This window comes from Dipodomys spectabilis, unplaced genomic scaffold (assembly GCF_019054845.1).
Source record: "Dipodomys spectabilis isolate Male_0828 unplaced genomic scaffold, ASM1905484v1 ptg000145l, whole genome shotgun sequence".
In the NCBI taxonomy this organism is placed as follows: domain Eukaryota; kingdom Metazoa; phylum Chordata; class Mammalia; order Rodentia; family Heteromyidae; genus Dipodomys; species Dipodomys spectabilis.
The window spans coordinates 10,938,128-10,961,530 of NW_024870822.1; the positions used below are offsets into that span (position 1 = coordinate 10,938,128).

The 23,403-nt window shown below is 36.8% G+C and overlaps 1 protein-coding gene across 1 annotated transcript in view; it reads left to right on the forward strand.

Annotated features, from left to right (window-relative positions):
- Window positions 1-23,403, forward strand: part of Slc5a12 (solute carrier family 5 member 12) — a 52,177-nt gene that overhangs the window by 16,661 nt on the left and 12,113 nt on the right. The window contains exons 8-12 of the mRNA XM_042691329.1: window positions 10,004-10,133; window positions 10,596-10,684; window positions 13,098-13,210; window positions 19,190-19,257; window positions 20,720-20,806. Of these exons, the coding sequence (XP_042547263.1) occupies window positions 10,004-10,133; window positions 10,596-10,684; window positions 13,098-13,210; window positions 19,190-19,257; window positions 20,720-20,806 (487 nt within the window). The remainder of the gene's footprint in view (window positions 1-10,003; window positions 10,134-10,595; window positions 10,685-13,097; window positions 13,211-19,189; window positions 19,258-20,719; window positions 20,807-23,403) is intronic.

Genomic DNA, 23,403 nt, shown 5'->3' on the forward strand with positions numbered 1-23,403 from the left:
ATGCCTAGTTACTACATGGTGTGGTCTCTTCAACTATTAATTTTTCATGTGTTAAAAGGTAACTTAAGGAATACTACAGTGTTAATTGTGGTTACAAGGGTTTGAAATCAGGATGTTATATGTGCTAAGTTAGTGTTATAGCATTGAGTGATACCACTGGCCCTTTGTGCTTTAGTTTAGTTTCTTGTGCTGTTGCCTGGGCTAGGCTTCAACCTATATCACCTTAGCCCTGCCTCCTGAGTAGTCGGGATTACAGGTATTCACTGCCATGCTTATCCCACAATACACTTTTTTAAAGAGTTTATTTGAGCAATCAACAGTTCAGAAATTAGACATGTGGAAACAGAAGCTGTCTGGGAAGCCACTTCAGTGGCACAGGACAGAACTTTTACAGCACAGACTCAGAAGTAAAGCAAAAGAATTTGTTTTGACTGCTTGCTGTTAAAACAGCTTCCTTATTTAGTTCTTTCTTCTGAAAAGTCCCTTGTGCAATCAGTTGGTTATCATTTTCCCATTGCCTAGCCTTAGGTTTCAGCCTTCTTTAATTGACAAGTAAAAACTCTAATTAAGCTTCAATTTTTTATTTGCGAATCAACAAAGTTATAACCTCTTCTGAGACATGTCTTTGTCTGCTAAGAAATCCTACAGGCTCATTATACATGTTTTCCAAGTTTCTAGATTTCTAAGGACAAATTAGAAAAGAAAAAAAGTAAGGTAGTGTGGTATGGTAAACTGTAATGGGGTTATGGCCTCTCTAACTCAGACCAGGCCTGCTGCCATTGAAGGAAATGGAGGAAGCACAGTTGTATAGCTCTGTCAAGCATCAAAAGATATTAGGTGCTCTATGGTGGAGACCCAAAAGCATTTCAGTACTAGTTCACAAATGGCGCTTCATTTCAATGCTACTGCCCAAGTCTACAACAACTCTAGCCTGGTGAGGATACCCTAAACTTTTAGAGAAGAGTTACACTGACTACCTTTTATACTTACATAATTTTTAAACCATTTCAGTATTCTATTTCTTATTTTCACTGAATAAATCATAAAAGCGTCTGGAAATGATTCCAATATTTGATAAGTTGAGTTCCAAATGGAGAATTATGAGTTATGACATATATATGTCTATACATATATATGTATGTATTTGATAACTCAGGAAAGAAGTGAATGCATTATCCATCATTCTGTCATATACTGTTAACATATTCAAATCTTGTTACAATAAAAGACAGTATAACGAATCACATACACACACTCATGATCATCTCTTTATCAAGCAGCTGCTTTACTAAAAATACATATGACTTTGATCCTGAAATTCATTTGAAGTTAAACCTCATTTAAAATATTGTTTAAAGACTAAGTTGAAAAAAATCTATAAAGAGAAGAATCCTTTGGAGGAGGAGGGAAATGTTGATTGTTAATTCTAGCCTTTTGATTATACATATTTCACTTCTCCTTTTTAAATTTTTTAAACATTTTATTATAAAGATAATACACAAAGGGGTTACAGTTACATGAGTAAGGTAATGAGTACATTTCCTCTGGAGCATTGTTACTCCCTCCTTTTTTTTTCACTATCATCCCTTCCCTCCCCACCTCCCCAACACCTCCCACCATCTCCTCCCGAACCAAAGCTGTAAAGATCTTTTTCAACATAGTGTCTTGTACATTTCATTGTTACAATGGGTCAACCTGTATCATTATTTCAGCATTTTGTTATTTCCCTTCCTCTCCCCAAATTTGAAAAATGTATATACAAGATTCAGGGCACCAGAATCAAATACAGTGAAAACAGGGGTTATACTATGGGGGCAAAATATACAAAAGAAGCAAGAAAATCACACAGAACATTAAAAACACCAGCAAGAAAGATAAAACCTCTTGTGTTCCTATCTTGGGGTTCATTTCATTTAGCATCATCATTTTTTAGTGTTTTTTTTTTATTGTAAAATTGCTGTACAGAGGGGTTGCAGTTACATGAGCAAGGTAATGAGTACATTTCCTATTGGTCATTATTGCTGCCTTCTCCTTTGTTTTCCCCCTACCATTCCTTCCCTCCCACCTCCACAACTACCTGCCCCCCAAAGTTGTAAAGTTCATTTTCAACATAGTGTCTTGTACATTTCATTGTTACAATAGGTCAACCTGTATCTTTATTTAAGCATTTTGTTTTTTCCCTTCCCCTCCCAAAATTAGAGAAGTGTATATACAAGATGCAGGACACCGACATCAAATACAGTGAAAACAGGGGTTATACCATGGGGGAGGAACAGACAATGAAACAAAAAATCAAATGGTACATTATAAATGTTAGAAACAATAGCAAGAAAGAAAAAAAAGATATTTGTGGTCCCTATCTTGGGGTTCATTTAGCTGAAGTCATCATATATACATAGCTTTTGACCTCATCTGCTTGTCCTAGGCATGTACTAGTTATTGCAAATAAGGGAAACCATGGGACTTATGTTTCTTTGGGCCTGGCCTACTTTACTTAGTATACATTTTTCCAAGCCTTTCCATTTCCTAAAAAAATGAGGTGGTGTCATCCTTTCTGCTGGAGGCATAGAATTCCTCTCTCTCTCTCTCTCTCTCTCTATTTATATATATATATATATAAATATATATATTACATTTTCTTATTCATCTACTGAGGGGCATCTGGTTTGGTTCCATATCTTAGCTATGGTAAATAATGCTGTGATAAACATAGTTGTGCTGATAGCTTTAGTATGGCCTTGTGTGTGATCGTTTGGGCAAATGTCTAGTCTTTGGAGGAACCTCCATACTGCTTTCCAAAGTTGTTGAACAAGTTTACACTCCCACCAACAAGGCAAGAGGGTTCCCTTTTGGTCACATCCCCTCCAGCATCAGTTGTTACTAGATTTCTTCATTATAGCAATTCTAACTGGGGTGAGGTAGAATCTCAATGTTGTTTTGATTTGCATTTCTTTTATGGCTAGAGAAGCTGAGCATTTCTTCATGTAGCTATTGGCCATTCTTATTTCCTCTTTAGAGAAGTCTCTTTAAGTCTTTAGCCCACTTATTAATCGGACAGTTGTTTCTTTAAGGATTTGTTGGAGAATTTAATTTTTTGAGTTCTAAGTATATTTTATATATGAGGCCCTTTTCTGTTGTATGGCTAGTGAAGATCTCCTCCCAATGTGTGGGCTTTCTATTGATCTTGCTAGCTATGTCCTTTGCCATGCAGAAGCTCTGCAGTTTCATGCAATCCCATTTGTCCAACCTTTCTTTGCTTCTGGGTCTTTACTAAGAAAATTTTGGCTTGTGCCAAGGAGATCTAGGGTTTCTCTTGTTCCTTCCTGTAATGTTTGCTGGGTGTCTGCTTTTACTTCGAGGTCTTTGATCCATTTGGAATTGATTCTGATGCAGGGTGATCTATAAGGATCTAGCTTTAGTTTTCTACAGGTGATTAACCAATTTTGCCAGCACCATTTATTGAAAAGGCTGTCTTTCTTCCATTCTATTTTTTTAAACTCCCTTACTGAAGATTAGGTGCCTATAAGTCTATCGGTTCATTTCTGGGTCTTCAGTTCTATTCCATTGGTCCTCAGGTCTGTTCTTGTGCCAGTACCAAGCTGTTTTGATTTCTATGGCTTTGTGCTATAGTTTAAAGTTTGGTATTGACATTACTCCAGCACTGTTCTTTATACTAAGGATTGTTTTTGCTATATGGGGTCTTTTATTGTTCCTATGAATTTTTGGATTGCTTCTTCTATTTCATTGAAGAATGAGGTTGCAATACTGATATGTATCACCTGGAATTTGTAGATAGCATTTAGCAGTATTGCCAGTTTCACAATGATAATCCTCCCAATCCAGGAGCATGGGAAGTTTTTCCACTTCTTTAGTTCTGCTTTAATTTCCTTTTTCAGGTTTTAAAAGTTTTCACTATAGAGGTCCTTCACTTCTTTAGTTAACTCCTAAGTATTTTTTTTTGTGGGGCTATTACAAAAGACTTTCTTTCTTGATTTCAGCCAAGCTCTTCTCATTGTTAGCATACAGAAAAGCCATTGATTTTTGAGGGTTAATTTTATACCCTGCTACTTTGCAAAAGTTGCAGAGTAACTTGGGAGTGAAGTCCATGGGGTTTTTGAAATACAATATCATGTCATCTGCAGAGGGAGAGTTTTACTTCAGCTTTCCTTATTTGGATCCCCTTTATTTGCATCTTGTCTTACTGCTTTAACCAGGCATTCTAATGCTAAGTTGAAGAGAAGTGGAGAGAGTGGATATCCTTGTCTCATTCCTGAATTTAGAGGAAATGGCTTTAGCTTTTCACCGTTAAGCATATTCTTGGCTGTAGGGTTCTCATACACAGCCTTTATTATGTTGAGGAATGTTCCATGGCTTCCTAGTTTTTTTCAGAACTCTTATCTTAAAGGGGTGTTGGATCTTGCCAAAGTTTTTTCTGCATATATTGAGATAATCATGTGGTTCTTATGCTTGTCCTTGTTGATGTGATGAATATTAATTGATTTGCATATTTAGAACCAGATTTGCACCCCTAAAATGAATCCTGTCTGATCCTGGTGTATGATTTTTTTTTGATGAGTTGTTGAAGTCGATTGACCAAAATTTTGTTGAGAAGTTTTCATTGATGTTCATCAAAGAAATGGGTCTATAGTTCTTTTTCTTTTATGAGTCCCTGCCTGGTTTTGGGATGAGGGTTATGATGGCTTCATACAAAGGGTTTGGTAGTAACTCTTACTTTCAATTTCATTGAAGAGTTGGAGGAGTTTTGGTGTGAGTTCTGCTTTGAAGGCTTTGTAGAATTCAGCTGTAAATCCATCCTGTCCTGGGCTTTTCTTGGGGAGGAGGTCTCTTACTGCTATTTCTATTTTGATGCTTGATATGGGTCTGTTAAGTTGGTTTACATCATCTTGGTTTAGTTAGGTCATGTCTATATTTGGTAGAAATTCATTCATTTCTTCCAGATTCTCAAACTTATTATCATAAATGTTTGAGAAGTATTCCCTTATAATGTTTGAATCTTGGTTGTTTCTGTGTGATGCTTTCATTCTCATTTCTGAGATTGTTTATCTGGGTGGGTTCTCTTCTTTTTCTGATAAGATTTGCTAAGGGTCTGTCAATTTGTTATTTTTTTTCGAAGAACCAACTCTTTGTTTTGTTGATTCTTTCTGTGATTTTTGACTCTAATTCATTTAATTCTGATTTAATTTTAATTATTTGTTTCCATCTATTGCATTGGGATTTAGTTTATTGCTCTTTTTCAAGGAGCTTCAGGTGCCTTATTAAATTGTTGGTTTGAGATCTCTCCAATTTGTTGATATAGGAACCCAGAGCTATAAACATGCCTTTGACTGCTGCCTTTGCTGTGTTCCAGAGAAGCTGGTAATTTGTGTGTTCATTTTTTTGTTAAAACATTTGAATTTTCTTTCTAATATCCTCCATAACCCACTAATGGTTCAGTTTGTCGTTTAGCCTCCTTGCAGGATTTTCTTTGGTGGCTTTTGGTGTTGAATTCTAATTTTATTCCCTTGTGATCTGAGAGAATGCAGGGTATAATTTCTGATTCTGAATTTGGAGAGATTTGCTTTGTGACCTAAAATGTGGTCTGTTTTGGAAGAATGTTCCATGTCCTCCTGAGAAGAACATGCATTTTGATGTTTCTGGGTGAAAAATTAGGTAGATGTCTATAAAGTTTAGTTGACCTATGATGTTGTTTAGATCCAAAGTTTCTCGGTTGGGATTTTGCGAGGTGATCTATCCAATGGGGATAGTGGTGTGTGAAAGTCTCCAACAATTATTGTCTTTGGAACTATGTGAGATTTGAGAGGAAGTAGTGTTTCTTGGATAAATTTGGGTGCTCCTTTATTTGGTGAATAGATATTTAGAATTGTAATATCCTCCTGAAGGAGAGGTCCTTTAATTAGTATCTAATGACCTTTTTTATTTCTTCTCACTAAATTTAATTTGAAGTCTATTTTATCTGCTATTAAGATTCCAACTCCTGCTTGCTTATGGGGGCCGTTTTTTTTTTTTTTTATTCCAGCCTTTCACTTTCAGAATATGTTTGTTTTTGTGGGCAAGGTGTGACTCTTGAAGGCAGCAGATGGAAGGATATTTCTTTTTGACCCAACTAGACAATATGTCACTTAATTGAAGAGTTAAGTTCATTAATGTTGAGAGTTAGGACTGAGAGGTGTTTGGTAATTCCTGCCATGTTATCCACCTTCTTGGGGGCTATGACAACTGGGATCTTCCTATGACTCTTGATTCTCTGTTGGGGGGCTGTTTCTTGGCCTTTATCATGTACTTGTTGGTCTTCTATGTGCAGGGCATCTTTAAATATCTTTTGTAGGGCTGGTTTGGAGGAGATATATTGTTTCAATTTTTATTTGCTATGGAAGGTTTTTATTTTACTTTGCATTGTGAAGGAGAGTTTAGCTGGGTACTGTATTCATGGTTGATAGTTGTTTGTCTTTAGGGTGTGCATACATCATTCCAGGCTCTTTTTGCTTTCATGGTTTCTGCTGAGAAATCTGAAGTTATTCTGATTGGTTTCTTTTTATAAATGATTGAGCTTTTTTTCTCTGACAACTTTAAGGATCCTTTCCATGGTCTCAATTGATCCTCTGCAGATTACAATGTGACAATGGGATGTCCTGTTTTGGTCTGGTTTATTTGGGGTTCTAAAGTTTCTTGCATCTGAATGGGCCTATCTTTTTGCATGTTTGGGAAGTTCTGCGCTAGGATCCTGTAAATAAATTTCCTAGACCTTTAGCTTCTGTGTCTAGCCCCTCCTCTACACCCATTTTACTTAAATTAGGCCTTCTGATGATGTCTTCTAAATGTTGAATAGATCATATTTCTTGGATTTGTCTTGAATTCTTGTCTGTTCTTTCTCTATAATGTCTAGGCTGCCTTCAATCTTCTGCATGGTCTAACCTACTTTCTACATTGTTTTTTTATTTCTTTTCCTTCTAATTGGTCAGATTTGAGTACTTGTTTCAAATTCTTTGTTGGAGTTTTGTTTTAGATCTTGTATGGACTTCTTTACCTCCTTAATTTGGTTTTCAGTGTTCATTCTCAAATTCCTTAGTTGGATAGTTATAGTTTCATTGGACTCCTTTTCCTCCTGTTGGACTTCATTCAGAATTCCCTTTGTGGCCTCCATGGATTGATCCAGCCTCTGTTTGCAGATTCTATTTCATTCATCATGTTTACCAGTAGTGCTTTTAGAGCATTTTTTTTGGGAGGTCCAGTTGTGGGGTCTGAACTCTGGACGTGGGTGCTCTCCTTCAGCTCTTCAGCTCAAGGCTAGCAATCTACCACTTGAGCCACAGTGCCACTTCCGGCTTTTTTTCTGCTTATGTGGTGCTGAGGAATCGAACCCAGGACCTCAAGCATGCAAGGCAAGTGCTCTACTACTGAGCCACCTTCCCAGCCCAATCTATTTGAACCAGGTACCAGTGGCTCCCACCTGTAATCTTAGCCATTCAGGAGGCTGAGATTTTTTTTGGGGGGGGGGGGCGTCTGGTCATGGGGCCTGAACTCTGAGCCTGGGTGCTGTCCCTCAGCTCTTCAGCTCAAGGCTAGTGCTCTACCACTTGAGCCACAGCACCACTTCCAGCTTTTTTTTCTTTTTTGCTTATGTGGTGCTGAGGAATTGAACCCAGGGCCTCATACATGCAAGGCAAGCGCTCTACCACTGAGCCACCTTTCCAGCCCAATAGAGCATTTTTGAAACTTTCTTCTTGATTATTCATTAACTGCTCTGTTGCCTGATTATCATGAACAGGAGTTGAGATATCTGGACTTGCCATTTTTCTTATGTTTCTCTGCCTTGTTCTGCCCATTTGGGTATGAAAGAAAAATGACTTCTGCAATAGAACACTATTTTAAGGCAAGTATCAACCAGAATCTTGTAGTTGCACATATTGTTTGACCTAGTCAAAATGAATACAGATACAATCTAATTCAACAACACACAACTAGGGATCAGTGGACTAAGAAAATCAAAGAAGGAGTCAGAAGGTCAGAAATTAATAGGTTTAGGAGAATTGTGAGGTGAAAATGAGATTAGAGAAATGTGGGAAGGGAAGGGAGAGTGGGAATATAACCAAGACATAAATTCAGAGAGAGGAAAAGGATAGAAGTGAGGAAAAGGATAGAAGTAAAGAAGAGAAATAAAGAAAAAGGGAAAATGAAAAATAGAAAAATGAAACACTTAAAATTATATAAGTATAAAGAAGTAATACTACAATTAAAGGAGTTAAGGCTGGGAGTTTGTGAATTAAGTAATCAATATCTGAATAACGTTTGTACACAATGAAGGATAAGGTCTAATAATTGAAGACAGGTGTATTTCTGGGGATGAACAGAATAGCAATTAAGTAAAGCAAAAAAAAGAACCAAAAGAGTAAAAAGAGGGAAAAAACAAAACCTAAGATAAAAATATGAAACAAGTAGAAAACATTTTTTAAAAACTTAAAAATTAGGAAAAAAAAGAGTTCTTCGATTTTTGGGGGGGGGGGTAAGTAGGGGAATCTTGTGTCTCTCCTGTGTCTGTAACCAGTCTCTTAGTGGAGTATCTGGTTTGTTTGTGGTGTTTGGTTTTCCTGTGGCTTGACTGGTTTCTTAAATCAGTTTGTTTGAGCAGGCAGAAGGAAGCTCTGTCTTACAGGGACTTTATAGCCCTCCTCCCAGACTAGTTTAGTGGGAAGGTGATATGCTTTGAGTATAATAAAAGAGGGAGATGGCTGTTTCCTCTAGCCTGGAGTTGCTGTGATGGGGCTAGATTGTGGGTAGGTTTGAGGCCTGTCAGCAATCAGTAACTTTTCCCTGAAGGGCTAGCTCCTGAGATACTCACACAGCCCAGCCTGGAGCCATTCTCAGGATTTATGCTTACCAAGTTTTCATTTTTTTTTCTTTTACCCTCCTTCAGCTGGGTCTGCTGCATGTACTGCAGTGGGGGTGGGGCAACCTCTGGCTCTGTTTATCTGATGAAGAAAGTCACTCCTCCATGGGCAGAGCTATCTCTGCCTGGGAAGGGCAAGTTCCTTTGACCTGTTGAATTGCTCCTATTGTCTTCTTCCAAGACCTGAGTTGAGGCTAGCTGAGATGGCCGGTCTTTGTCAGTATCAAAGATGGTGGTAGGGAGGGTCTACTTTCCCACTGCTGCTCCATGAAAAGGAGTGAGGATGTCTTGTGTGATATTCATTTCATGCCTTTCCCTTGGTTTCTGGGCCGTCCACAGTGTGTGACTGTCTGTGGTCAGCAAGATGACAATTTCCTCTTCTTGTCAGGTCTTGCTGGCGGTGAGTAGAATCCACTCCCACACTGTTTTGGTGCCTTTTCCCCTTGCTCTCTCTTTTGATACGGTAGCTGCAGCTGCCACTGCCACCGCCATGGACACTGGCCAGTGCCCAAATCTGTCTCCTTAAGGAAACTGCCTGAATTTTTTCCTTTCTGGCCAAACTCTCTTTACTATGATGGCTCACTTGGTGTGAATCTCTAGCCTTGGACTTTTCACTGCAACACTAAAACTGGTTTCTACCTGAGAGTTTCTTAAGCTCCCAGGTTCTCCACCATCTTCCTTCAGACTCCCCCTATATCTCTGAGACAGAGTCTCCTGTCTTGCTAGACTGGCCTCAAGCTCATGAGTTTAAGAGAACTTCCTGCCTCAAACTCCATGTAGCTGGGATTGTAGGCACATATCACTAAAGTAAAATAAAGTTATGTAATGTGGTTTGTATGTATTTTGAGATTTTGAAGGGAAAAGGTCCCTATGTAAAAAGAAAACCCATGTAAACATTATCTTATTCATTAATTACTTTGAAACAGAATGCCCCACATAAATGTATAAAAAAGTATAAAATATGTGTAAAATATGTTTCTTCAGGAATGATCAAGAACAAAATAAATTGAAAACACTTTCCTAAGGTCTTTGGTAATGACCTGACCACAATATGGCATGGCATAACACTTATCAGTAATCCCCTGTGTTCTTTTCTAGTGCCTTATATTTTAATTTGTTGGGTCTCTGGATCATTTTGTTCTGTGCTGTCTTCTCTGGATTAATCATGTACTCCTACTTCAAAGACTGTGACCCTTGGACTTCCGGCATTATCTCAGCACCAGACCAGGTATAAATTTCTTTGATTTCATCAGGGAATGACAAGAATCACTGAAATTCTGGACATGGTTGGGTAATAGTTCTTGTTTTCTCTGCACCTGCAGCCACTTCCCAAATTCCAAGGCCTTGGCTTTTTTACTTCTGAGTAATATAACAAATGCAAAGTTCTAATGAGGGGAGTGTACATGTGAAATGAGGACAGCTCAGCTTTTCCTTGAACACAAGGCCTAAAACTAGACAATCCAGGGAGAAGAGGTTTGAACCCATAGCTCTGTTGGTTGATGCTGCCTTTATACCTTGGCCCCTAGTTTACCTGCATGAGTTAAATAAACATGATGTCAATATAGTACATTAAATGTGGTTATATAAACCCCATTTACAGACAATATGCTCAGGAGTGGCTATCAGTCACCATTTCTTTACTCATATATTCAGCTTCCTCTTTCTCTCTCTCCATATGTTTTCTCTTTAGCTGATGCCATATTTTGTTATGGAGATATTTGAAACTATGCCCGGACTTCCAGGAATTTTTGTGGCTAGTGCCTTTAGTGGAACGCTGAGGTTAGTATATGGATGGACAAAAGATGATGAGATGATGATGATGATTATAATGATGATGATGATGAAGATGATGATGATGATGATGATGAAGATGATGATGATGGGAAAACAAAGAGTGATGGTGCTAATGATTAACTCTAACACGTTAACTGATGTACTCACTACTTTGCTTAAAAGTGATGTCAGGCAGCACGTGAGAAAGATTACTGTCGGATGTGCTGGTGGCTCATGCCTGTAATCCTATCTACTCAGGATGTTGAGATCTGAGGATTACAGTTCAAAACCAGCCTGAGCAGGAAAGTCTGTGAGACTCTGATCTCCAATAAACCACCAGAAAATTGGAAGTGGCAGTGTAGCTCGAATGATAGAATGCTCTCCTTGAGCTGAAGAGCTGAGGGATAGTGCCTAGGTCCAGAGTTCAAGCCCCATGACTGAAAAAAAAAGATTACTAATATTATCAACATTACTAATATTATCATATTACTGCAGCTTAGGATCCTGAGACTTTAGTAGATTTCTTCTCCATGATGTTAATAAATTGTGAAGCAGGATATAAGCCTAGTTTTCCCTCTAAATCTAGACCTTTCCTTTTATTATCATAGTATTTTCAAAACAATAAAATGCAAGGTATATGTTGGTTTTGAGTTCTGGAGATTTCAGTCCATGAACAAGCTCCATTATTTTGTATCTGTCAGCAGTAATTGTACCATATTGAGAGAATATGACAGGGTCTGATGCTCTCCCTTGGCCTTTTCTCCAAAAGCTGATCTTTTACTATTTGAGCCACATTGCTATTTCTTGCTTTTTGCTGGTTAAGTTGAGATACAAGTCTCATAGCCTTTTCTGTCCAGGCTAGCTTCTGGTCACGATCCTCAGAGCTAGGCCTCTTGAATATCTAGGTGTGAGCCCATAACACCACACTTTTTAAAGCTTTAACTTTGTTCAAATCAACAAATGTCTTTTAATTGTTCTTTTTTACCCAATAAGAGTACTTCTGTTTATTTTCTGTATAATTGTGCTTTGAAATCAGTGACAGACAATGTGAAAACAGGAATTATTTGTTATGTACTTTAGAGGACAGAATCTCTGGGTTGTGATTTTGCAATGCTTTAATTTTGTATAATTTAGCTTGGTATAACAATGCTATAATTTGTTACATTTTAGTAGATTATATATCTCTGGTTCCTGCAGCATGGAATATATACTTTCATGTTATTCTGCAAAGAACTTTCAAGTGTTCACACTCCTAATTCAGTTTTGCTCCTAATAAAACTAAACTTGATTGGAAAGTCCCAAAGGAAACATATGCCACATCCACCGTAAAGCAGAACTTGAACCCAATTTGGGTTTACTACTTCCCAGTCTAATTGCCCCTCCATTTTTTCTGCTTTGATTGTATTTCGGCCATAATTGTGGGTTTAGGTTGTGTACTACAGCAAGCTCCCTTCCATCTCAACTCATATTTTTGTAATTTTCATCTTTGACCATGCTTTCCCCAACTTTGCCCAAATTCCTTCAGTGTCTTTCTTAATGGTTACTTCTTAAGAGAGAATTTTCTTTTGGGGGGAGTGGGGGTCCGGTCATGGGGCCTGAACTCTGGGCCTGGGCACTGTCCCTCAGCTCTTCAGCTCAAGGCTAGCGCATAACCACTTGAGCCACAGCGCCACTTCGGCTTTTTTCTTTTTGCTTATGTGGTGCTGAGGAATCGAACCCAGGGACTCAGGCATGCAAGGCACGCGCTCTACCACTGAGCCACCTTCCCAGCCCCGAGAGAATTTTCAACTATCAGTTTAAATCTCTGTTAGAAGCTTCTCTCACAGAGCTTTGTTGCTTCCTTTTATAACAATTTCACAACTGTAATCATTTGTGTCATTGGTTGTTCAATGTCTGTGTTCTAACTAGAATAAGATTTGTCTTATTCCTATTCACATTTTATGATGCCTACCCAGAATGAATAAACAGATACATAACTAAGTTATTAGATGAGTTATTAATTAATTGTGACAACATCAATGGGGCTAAGATAGGTACTTCTTTTGTTCTTCCCTCCAGCCTAAATATGAGTGCTCTCCCTATCTCTCTGTCTCTCACTCTGTCTCTTTCAGTCTTTCTGTCTCTCTTATAGACACACACACACACACACACATACACAAGCGTTCTGTAAATTAATGGAAGTCAGAGAATGAAATTCATATTTCTTTCATAAAATTTGTGGAAGAATTGAAAGAGAATTTCCACCAAATAAGCTTTAAACAATGAACAAAAGGGCCATATCATTTCTTTGAAGTTTTAGACATGTATGCATCTGTTTCACAGAAAGCCCTTCTTGTCTATCAGGCCTAGAAGACAGGGCCTGCTGATATAGCAAAGCCTCATTTAATGTGGATTACATTGTTGCTTTTCTCTCCCTTAGCACAGTGGCTGCCAGCATCAATGCTTTAGCAACAGTGACCTTTGAGGATTTTGTCAAGACCTGTTTTCCCCATCTCTCTGACAAGAAAAGCACTTGGATCAGTAAAGGCTTATGTAGGTACATCTGGTGACTCTTCCATTCTATTTCATGAATGTACAGTGGGTATGTGTCAAAATCCTGCATGTGCTGTTTAGGATGCCCTAGCTGGCATAGGTGGCTATCAACATCCATGGAGACTCTCACATAGAGATTCTCACACTTTCTCAGACACCACTAGGAGGTTAATGGGGAGGAAAGACTAGCTAATTCCTTTTATACTGGTTGAATTTTCAGTCTACTGCTCCAGACTCATTATATCCACATTTTCTGATCACGCTATGCTGACCACATTAGCCATTCTCCCTGGGGAGATGTTCTGTTCAATATGGCCGTCCACTTGGTCAAATGAAGTCACAGACATTTTTCTTGCCACATTCATTTTTTAAAAAGGATTCTCTCTTAAAACCAAACACCTGGTAACTTCATCTAAAGAATAATTGCTCCTTGTTTGATTATAGAATTTCATTTCATGATTATAATTACTGGAGCAGTTATAATATTGAATTATAGTTTTATGAGGCTTACTCCTTTTTCATTGTAAATATATTGGACACTACATTTATTTAGTGTAGAAAATCCATGTAAAGTTTCTGACTATGTATATAAAATTATTTCTGTCCAATTTTGTTCTTTTTTGGCTCTTGGCAAATTATAGAGAGCACTTTCATCATCAGTATGTATTCTTTGGAAATATTGTATTTGAATAACAGTACCATATTCTGTTAAATGAAGTATTTGCTTATCATATGCTATTTTATAAATTTCTTATTTTTTAAGTTCTTGAAGCACCATAATATCAATCCCCATAGATAAACTTTTGATTGCATGTTCATTATTTCATACAGTACAAATTTCCCAATGTAAATTACAAGTTTAAATAATACTAATTTATGTAATCTTCTTATGCATACTAAGAAAGATTATTTTGAAGGATAAATTAATAGTTATATGTGACATATTTCTGTGTGTTTCATATTAAGTATGTTTGAAAATACCTAAATTAATGGGAAAAAGACATCAGCATATTTTTGGCCTTAATAATTCTTTCAAAATTTATAGTGAATTTAAATATTTTTCACATTTTTAACTCTTATTTCTCTTTTGGTGAGAGAATCTATACACATTTTCTATGTATTTGTTGATAGAAACTTTTACATTTATTGCTTTAAATTCTCTTCATAAATACTCAAAATAAGGACTTTGTCTCTTGCAAAGTAGCTCCTAAATTAATTTTTACAGTTTAATTTGGAAATGCAGAAATTTCAATTTTATAGTTGACCAAATATATGTATCATTTTATTTTACTTCCTCTCATTTTCTACACTTATATGTATTTCTTACTTAAAACCCAATTACAAAATTTCATATAGAGGACAAATGCTTTTGTATTATTTATTTATTTATTTATTTTTGTCAGTCGTGGGGCTTGAACTCTGGGCTTGGGTACTGTACCTGTGCTCTTCAGCTCAAGACTAGCTCTCTACCGCTTGAGCCACAGCGCCACTTTCAGTTCTCTAGCGGTTTATTGGAGATAAAGTCTCACCGGCTTTCAAAGCCAGCTGGCTTTGAACTGCGATCCTCAGATCTTATCCTCCTGAGTAGCTAGGATTATAGGCATGAGCCACTAACGCCAGGATGTATTTCATATTTATTATTCAATATACTTGTATATTTGATTACGACTTAATATAAGGTTCTAAATTGTCATTTTATATGGAGAACCATTTTCTAACATCATTTATTATTTCTGGTTTTAATAAATAATAAATAATAAATATTAACAATAAATATTATTTATAAATATTATTTATAAACAATGATACAAAATATAGAATTCTTTCATCTACAGGGACATTTGTATATTCCTTAAATTATTTTTCAATTGCAATTCTAAATGCCATCTGGCTTCAGAATGTGGCTTTGTAGTGCTTATGAGTAGTTTATTCTTTTATAATACTGAGCAGTGTAACATCTATTCATTCCTCAAAGGTTCTGTTCTTTTTGTTTTGCCTCATTTTGTTTTGTTTTTAAACATTAGGACCCTTAGCAGTCACAAGGATTATTTCTAACAGCCCTCTGTGGATATTAAATTATGTGAACATTCAGGTGTCTTATTTTACCTATACACTTGTTCCCATATAATATAAATTATCTCTAGACTACTTTAATACTCAATACAATATAGATGCTTTGTAGATAGTCACTGTTCTTTATTGTTTATGGAGTAATGATAAGAATAAAAGTCTGTTCATAGCTGGGGGCCGGTGGCTCACACCTGTAATCCTAGCTACTCAGGAGGCTGAGATCTGAGGATCACCGTTCAAAGCCAGCCCCGGCAAAAAAGTGCATGAAACTCTTATCTCCAATACTTTGTTGCTTTGTATGCCCCTTCCCCACAGTATAACCCCTGCTTTCACTGTATTTAATGTCAGTATAATTTGAGGAGGGGAAGGGGAAAAACAAATCGTTTAAATAGGGATACAGGTGGACCCATTGCAACAATGAGATGTACAAGTCGTTATGTCGAAAACGAACTTTACAACTTTGGTGCAGGGGTGGGGGGTTGGGGGAGGAGGGGCGGGGAGGATTGGGTAGGTGGGGGGGGGGGCGGGGGGAGGATGGGAAGGGATGGGAAGGGGAAACAAAGGAGGAGGCTACAATGCTTGATAAAAAATGTACTCATTATCTTGCTCATGTAATTGTAACCCCTCTGTACAGTATTTTCACAATAAAAAAAAAAATGAAAAAAAAAAAACCACCAGAAAACCGTAAGTGGTGCTGTAGCTCAAGTGGTAGAACGCTAGCCTTGAGCTGAAGAGCTGAGGGACAGACAGCCCAGAGTTCAAGTCCCACGACCAACAACAACACCAACAAAAGTCTGTTCATATTCAGTACAGACCCAATTTTGAATCTACATATACAAACCTATGGATGGGAAGAGTCAATTGTACATACATTGAAAGATGCAGGATGCTACAGTTTGGAGCTATTAAATTTGTTAATTATTTTTATAAACATGTTTTAATTATTTTTTTGCTTAATAGATAGCAGTTGAACTGCTTGCTTGGTCAACTCTCATATGCTTTTTAAAAGTTCCTTCCTAGTGTTTTGTTATCATGCCTGGATCTATCTTCATATAAATCTATTGGGGTTATATCTTACTTGGATTTCTTTTTTTTGACCTCTACTTCTTTGCTTTGTAAAATATCTATGTATCCTTTAAAAAAATTATCATAAAGGTGAAATTCTATGTATTCTTGCAGCATATTGAGACTGGGTCTGTCAGTAACTTGTTTTCAGAATTGTATTCTTTACTTGAGCTTTCCATCTATATATATTCACTGGTTTCACTTTATTTTTTCATGGATTCCATAGTTCTTTCTTCTTTCTACTTATGTTTAAACAATGATAGATTGATTTCAACTACATATTTGCTAAGTGAGTACTTAAATTGCCTGTATCTCATTCTCAGCATTAGAGCTCATAAAAATTGGATAGTCATTACTTTCATTCAGATACTCTTGGGCATATTGGTTTGAAGCAGGGGTTTTTCTGATGCTTATGTATTATTTTCTATTCACCTGAGCTGATGAGCTTCTGAGAAAATTTTAGTACTTGCTTTAATCGAGACGAACACATTTCACTACTATGTGCTAGGCATTAGTCCTCTATACTGATTTTGAGTAAATTTGGGTTCAAGCTGATTCATGTGTGGTCTATTCTTACACTATGTGTCCTTTGGGGACAAACAGTTTTCATTTCATTGCACTAGTACTGGTAAAGGGTTCAGTCATAATTTAATAAAATGGTTATAATCTAATAGCATTAAATTAGTAGTTACATTGAAAACTGAGCTGGACAGAGAATGTTCAGACAAACAAGTCATTTTTCTCTTGTTCTGTCTCTTGTGTCTCTTTAGACATCTAACACTGTCTCACCATTTTTATAGTTTATAAGTAATTGTGAGAATTTGATTCACTTTTAAGATATATTTTAAACAGAGAAATATAAAAACAATGATTTCCTTTTTTAAAAAATGTTTTTAAAGAGGGCATCTCTCTTTGATGATTATGCAAAAAGTCAATAGAATACAGTCTGATTTTTACCATTCACCAAAAAAATTGTATACCATGATTAAGTTGTTTTCATTACAGATAGGCAAAATTGGCTCAGCATACATGAAGCATAAACACAATCACATTATCATGACAAATGCAGAAAATACATCAACTGACAAAATTCAAATCCTTTAGAATAGGCTCAGAAGAAGCAATAAATATAAGGAACATCTCTCTTTTTTTACTGTTTTATTGTAAAGATACTGTACAGAGGGGTTACAGTTACATGAGTAAGGTAATGAGTACATTTCCTACTGAGCATTGTTACCCCCTCCTTTGTTTTACTCCTACTATCCCTTCCATTCACAATAGCCTAGAAGAAATACCTAACACTAAGCCTAACCACAAAGTTGAAAGATACCTACAGTGACCTATAAAGGCTTGAAAAAGAAATTGAAGAAAACATCAGAAGATGAAAAGACATTTCACCCTGCATTATCAATACACAAACCATGACATTTACAGGGAACTAGACAGATCTGTACTCCCTCATCTTAAGTTAGTAAGCCAGGCTCAGAAGGACAAAGGTCAAATATTTTAGACCTAATATATAGACTTATAAGTAAGTACTCAGAATTGTATGTGGTCAATCAGACTAAAGTATGTTGTATGCATGTGTGAGATACATTTGAGAATCCCCATTGAGCAAGGAGGATGTCCTTTAATAAAAAGAAGTTAGGAAATTGAAACATGTTTTGTCCAGTTTGTAGGTACTAGTGGTGGGATCAGATGAACAAGGAGGAGGAAGGATGATGCATATTGTCATATATTTTACATACTTGTGTGAAAATGGAACAGAAAACTTCATTGGACTAGTTTGAGAAAGGGAGAGGGAGGAGGGTGGAGGTGATGATGATAATCAAGATGAACTTTATACATAAATGTGGTTGCTGAAATCAATCTCTCAGGTAAACTCATGGTAATGAAGTAGAAGGAGGACTAGGAAGAGGAAGGGGAAAAGGAACTTGAAGAGTAGGGGGAAAGAAGAAGAAGAAGGAGGAGGAGGAGGAGAAGGAGGGAGAGGAGGAGGAGGAGGGAGAGGAGGAGGAGAAGAAGAAGAAGAAGGAGAAGAAGAAGAAGAAGGAGAGGAGGGAGAAGGAGAAGAAGGAGGAGGAAGAGAAGGAAGAGGAGGAAGAGGAAGAAGAGGAGGAAGGGGAGGGGGAAGAGGAGGAAGAAATCATCTTTATGAATGACAGAAAAGTACATCCAGTCTCATTCAATGAACTAGGATCCAGGAGGAGGCAATATTCAGAATCAGACAATATTCAGAATCCCTTTGTGGCAGCACATCTTTATGGTGGTATACAAATAATGGTATCATACTCTGGTTTCTCTTCAGATTGTATAAATCTTTCACCTTTTACAAATTAATGATGTGTAATATGAATAGTATGAATAATTCACTAAAAAGGAAAAAAAGAGAATCTTCTCAGATTTTTTCAGTCTCTTAAGTAGAGTATGTGTTCTTTTGCCATATTAAAAGTTAAAGTTAAACAACTGAATTTCAAAAAGCTTAGTAGCTACTTTTTCAGCTCATTGCTGGTCACTGATTTAGCAAGAATTAGTTTCCATGAATTCAGCCTGGATTTGCCTGGGCATTTTCTGTTTTGCATGTTTCTTCTGCATGGCATATTTCCTCTGAAATCCCAGAAAGGACACCCACAAGGCTCTGTTCTAGTTCACTCTGACTTATGTGAGAAAGCCTGGGCTCAGAAGATAGTTTATGTAAGTGCCACTCCTGGGCTCAGGTTGCTAGAAGAGGACTTTCCTCTTTGCAGTTACCTTCAGTTACAGCTCTGGTGGGTGTGCACAAGAATGATATGAAACCAAGAATCTCCTGAGGAAATTGTTTATCATGAATGTTCTTTCTTTCAGGTCTCCTGTTTGGCATAATGTGCACCTCGATGGCGGTGCTTGCATCTCTTATGGGTAGTGTTATACAGGTAAGAAAAGAGAAAAGGTACTTGTGTTTCCACAGAAACCTTTCCTTCTTTCTCTTTCTAATGTCTTCCTCATTCCACCAGGCTTAAAATACTTGCATTCGTGCACAGTGTGTCCAAATGAAACATGCACAAAAATTTTATGAAAACTGATTTTTCAGAAGGGGAAACTATTAAAACTAGTGATGAGGCGGTGAAAGGTACATTATGGTCAAAGAAATGCTTTTAGCAATAATCATAGTAATAAAAACCAACAGCAATATTAATACAATGCTGTTCCTGGTAATTAATGAATTGACATTTTTCAGATGAAGAAACTATGAAGTTCTTGTCCTGAGAATGCATATTAGAAATATATATACATATATATCTTCATACATATGTAAATATATATTAAAATAGTCTATATATCTATATAGTTTCTTAATTGATTTTCTCTTTCTGTCATAGAGATAGAAGCTATGTACCTCCTGAGATATAGTGAAATGACTTTGTAAGAGATTGTCATATTTTCCACAAAAAGAAATAATTGTTTTCACTACATTATTGGCTCTCCTATGTGGTAGTTAATCCATTAGTTTTTCAACTCAGCAGCCACAGTAAATAGGATTTAATTCTGTCAATCAACAGAGGGAATAGTAATGTATTGCAGCTTATCATTCTGGACAAGGAATTTACATACAACAATGAGATGTACAAGACATTATGCAGAAAAACAAACTTTACAATTTTGGCTGGGGGTGGGGAGGGGTGGGGGAGATGGGAAGGTATGGGAAGGGGAAACAATGGAGGAGGCAACAATGCTTGATAAGAAATGTACTCATTACCTTGTCCATGTAATTGTAACCCCTCTGTACAGTATTTTTACAATAAAAAAGATAAAAAAAAAGGAAGTGAAAATGGACTAGAAATCCCCTTTGCTATGTATATTTTGGTAGAGAAAAAAGAAAACTCTGAAATTCAGTGGTTGTGAGTTACTGAGCAGACTCACTAAATCTTTGTGATGTCGGCCAGGCTGCAATTAGAATTTTCAGTATTCTGACTGTTATGGATGTACTCTTTGAAAAATTTTTCCCCCTTTTTATATAAAATAGCAAGAGCATTATGATGGTCTGTTCTCTTGATTTTCTTTTAAAGCCTAATTTTAGAAGAGCAAATGTGGGTTGTAAATTGGGACTTTGAATTTATATCTTATCTCTGCCTCTTTCTCAATAGAAATAGCCCTAAATTTACTAAGGTTTCCTTAGCCCTGATTTTCTTTTTCTTTTCTTTCTTTTTCTTTTTTTTTTTTGAGATAACATTTATAATTGAACCCAGAACTGACTTATGGAAAGCACGAATTTAACAAGTAGCCCAAACAGAATTGAAACCTCATTTCATGCCGGGTGTAAGGTGGGATGGTGACAGTAAGCTTCAGGTGCAGTGAGTGGCATCACAGGGCTAACCTGGCTGCGTTGTTCCACAGGCTGCCCTCAGCATCCATGGTATGTGCGGGGGACCGATGCTGGGTTTATTCTCTCTAGGAATCATCTTCCCTTTTGTGAACTGGAAGGTAAGGATTCTACATTCCTCTTTATGATCCCTGGCTCAGACTGGGACCCTACATATTTTTCTCCTTTACGCTACTTGGAAATGCCATTTATCTTTATGAACAGTAATTCACAGTGAAGATTAAATGGCGTCAGGACTCTGGCATCTGACTACAGTGAAGTGTTGTTAGAAATTAAAAGCAAAGAGGGGAAGAAGTAGTTAGGGACTTTTTAAAAATTAAATTAGAGCTTGCTGTGGTGGCTCACACCTGTAATCGTAGCTACTCAGGAGGCTGAGATCTGAGGTTCATGGTTCAAAGCCAGCTCAAGCAGGAAAGTCCATGAGAACTTGAATCTCCTATTAGCCACCAGAAAACTGGAAGTGGCACTGTGGCTCAAATGGTAGAGTGCTTGCCTTGAACTGAAGAGCTCAGGGACAGTGCCCAGGTGCAGGGTTCAAGACCCATGCATGATTGACAAAAAATAAGAAATAAAAAGAATAAAATTAAGAGTCCTCAATTAAAACATAATTTTGGAAATACAAATTATAATACATATTAATTATAAAAAATAAATTTATTAAATTAATTGATTTATGTAGGAGAGAAGTATTAATCCAGGGATATTCTGATAGCTGTTTCTTACTTGAGTTACTGAGCTGGCAAATTAGTGATAAGCTAGTAGCCTTTGAATAAGCATAGGTTAACATGTTTTAAGCATAAGTCAGAATGAGGATAATGTAATAATATTTTTATAAACACTTGAAACATGATTTTCTTAATCTAGAAAAATTGGCATTTTTATTGTTTGTTTAGACATATATACATAGTCTTTAGGAATTCTGAAAAACTTGACATATTAATTTACGTGAATACTACTGGATATTCTGTAAATCCTGAGTCAATATCTTCTTAGATGACTTTTGTAAATATCTGGGCATTTACACCACTTTCTCTACAGCCTATTATTGGGAAATGTGTTATTTATTAGTGTATGTGAATTGTACAAAGTGGTTCTATTGTGGTATTTTCATTCATGTACATAATGCATGTTGATCAACTTCACTCCATTTATTATCCTATAAAACTTATCAAGTTGCATTATTCCGTTTTCATGCCTGAAGATAAAGTATTTTGATAATATTCACTGCCATTACCCTCTTCCTGTCCCCATCTTCCTTTGTAGCCAAACAGTCTCCATTTTACTTCCTATCATTCATTTGTGAAGATCTAGATTCTTCATGCAATATTTATCCCTCTCAAGCTGGCTTATATTATTTAATTTCTAGCTCCATTCTGTCTTAATCATTCTCACATTCTGTAGTTTATAGGATATTTATGTCATGTGTGATAGTATAAAGGAAGACTAATACCTAGTTACAAAAATTCCGATTTAAAAAATAAGATTTTTTTTTAAAAGTGTTATTGTAAAGGTGGTTTGCAGAGAGCTTACAGTTACACAAGTCAGGTACTGGGCATATTTCTCTTTGAACAGTGTGACCTCTTCCCTCTTTTCTCCCAGTTTTTCCCTCTCCCCTTCCCCATTTTCAACATAGTGTCCAGTGAGTATCACTGCTGCATTTGTTCACCCTTTTCCATCCATTTCTGTACCCCTCTATCCGCCCCAAAACAGATTAACTTACCGTGTTCATTGCAGCATTGTTTACCATAGCCAAATATGGAATCAACCCTCATGCCCCTCAGCAGATGAATCAATCAAGAAATTGTCCATATTCACAAAAATCAGATCTTAATAAATTGTATAATTTTTAACTAGGTAAGAGGATGATGTTTTGGTCCTTCTGTTTATTCAAGAAAAATATCTTATTCTAGGTAGAGGAACAGTAATATGATCACTTTTTGACACTTTTTTCAATATTTTTATTGTAAAGATCCTGTATAGAGGGGTTACAGTTACATGAGTAAGGTAATGAGTACATTTCCTACTGAGCATTGTTACCCCCTCCTTTCTTTTTCCCCTACTATTCCTTCCCTTCCCACCTCCCCTATTCCTCCCGATTTCCCCGAAGTTGTTAAGTTCATTTTCAACATAGTGTTTTGTATGTCTCATTGTTACAATGGGTCAGCCTTGTTTTAGCATTTTGTTATTTCCCTTCCCCTCCCCAAATTAGAAAAAGGTATATACAAGATGCAGGGCATCAGAATCAAGTACAGTGGACACTTCTTCCTTTTCATTGTTCATCACTGATCATTCTTATCTGTCTTGACTCCCCTACCTACAGAATGTACATTGAATATTAGAATCTGCCTCCTTACCACTCTCTAGGCAGTGACTGCAAATCAACCAAGCTTGATCCTCCAGTTCAAAACCATTTACCTTTCAGTGGAAAGCCAGTGATTCACATTCTCTTCTTAGTCCACAATTAGGTGCCTTTCTGTTTTTAATATGGCCTACCATGTCAAAATGTTTTTTGACATTAACAAGTAGTTGGAACACAATAATTGTATTTCATGACACATGAATACAGTATTCTATTAAATTCAAATTCCTATATCTATAAATAAAGTTTCATAGGATTACAGATTCTCTCTCTCTCTCTCTCTCTCTCTCTCTCTCTTGTTGGTCATGGGGCCTGAACTCTGGGCCTGGGCACTGTCCC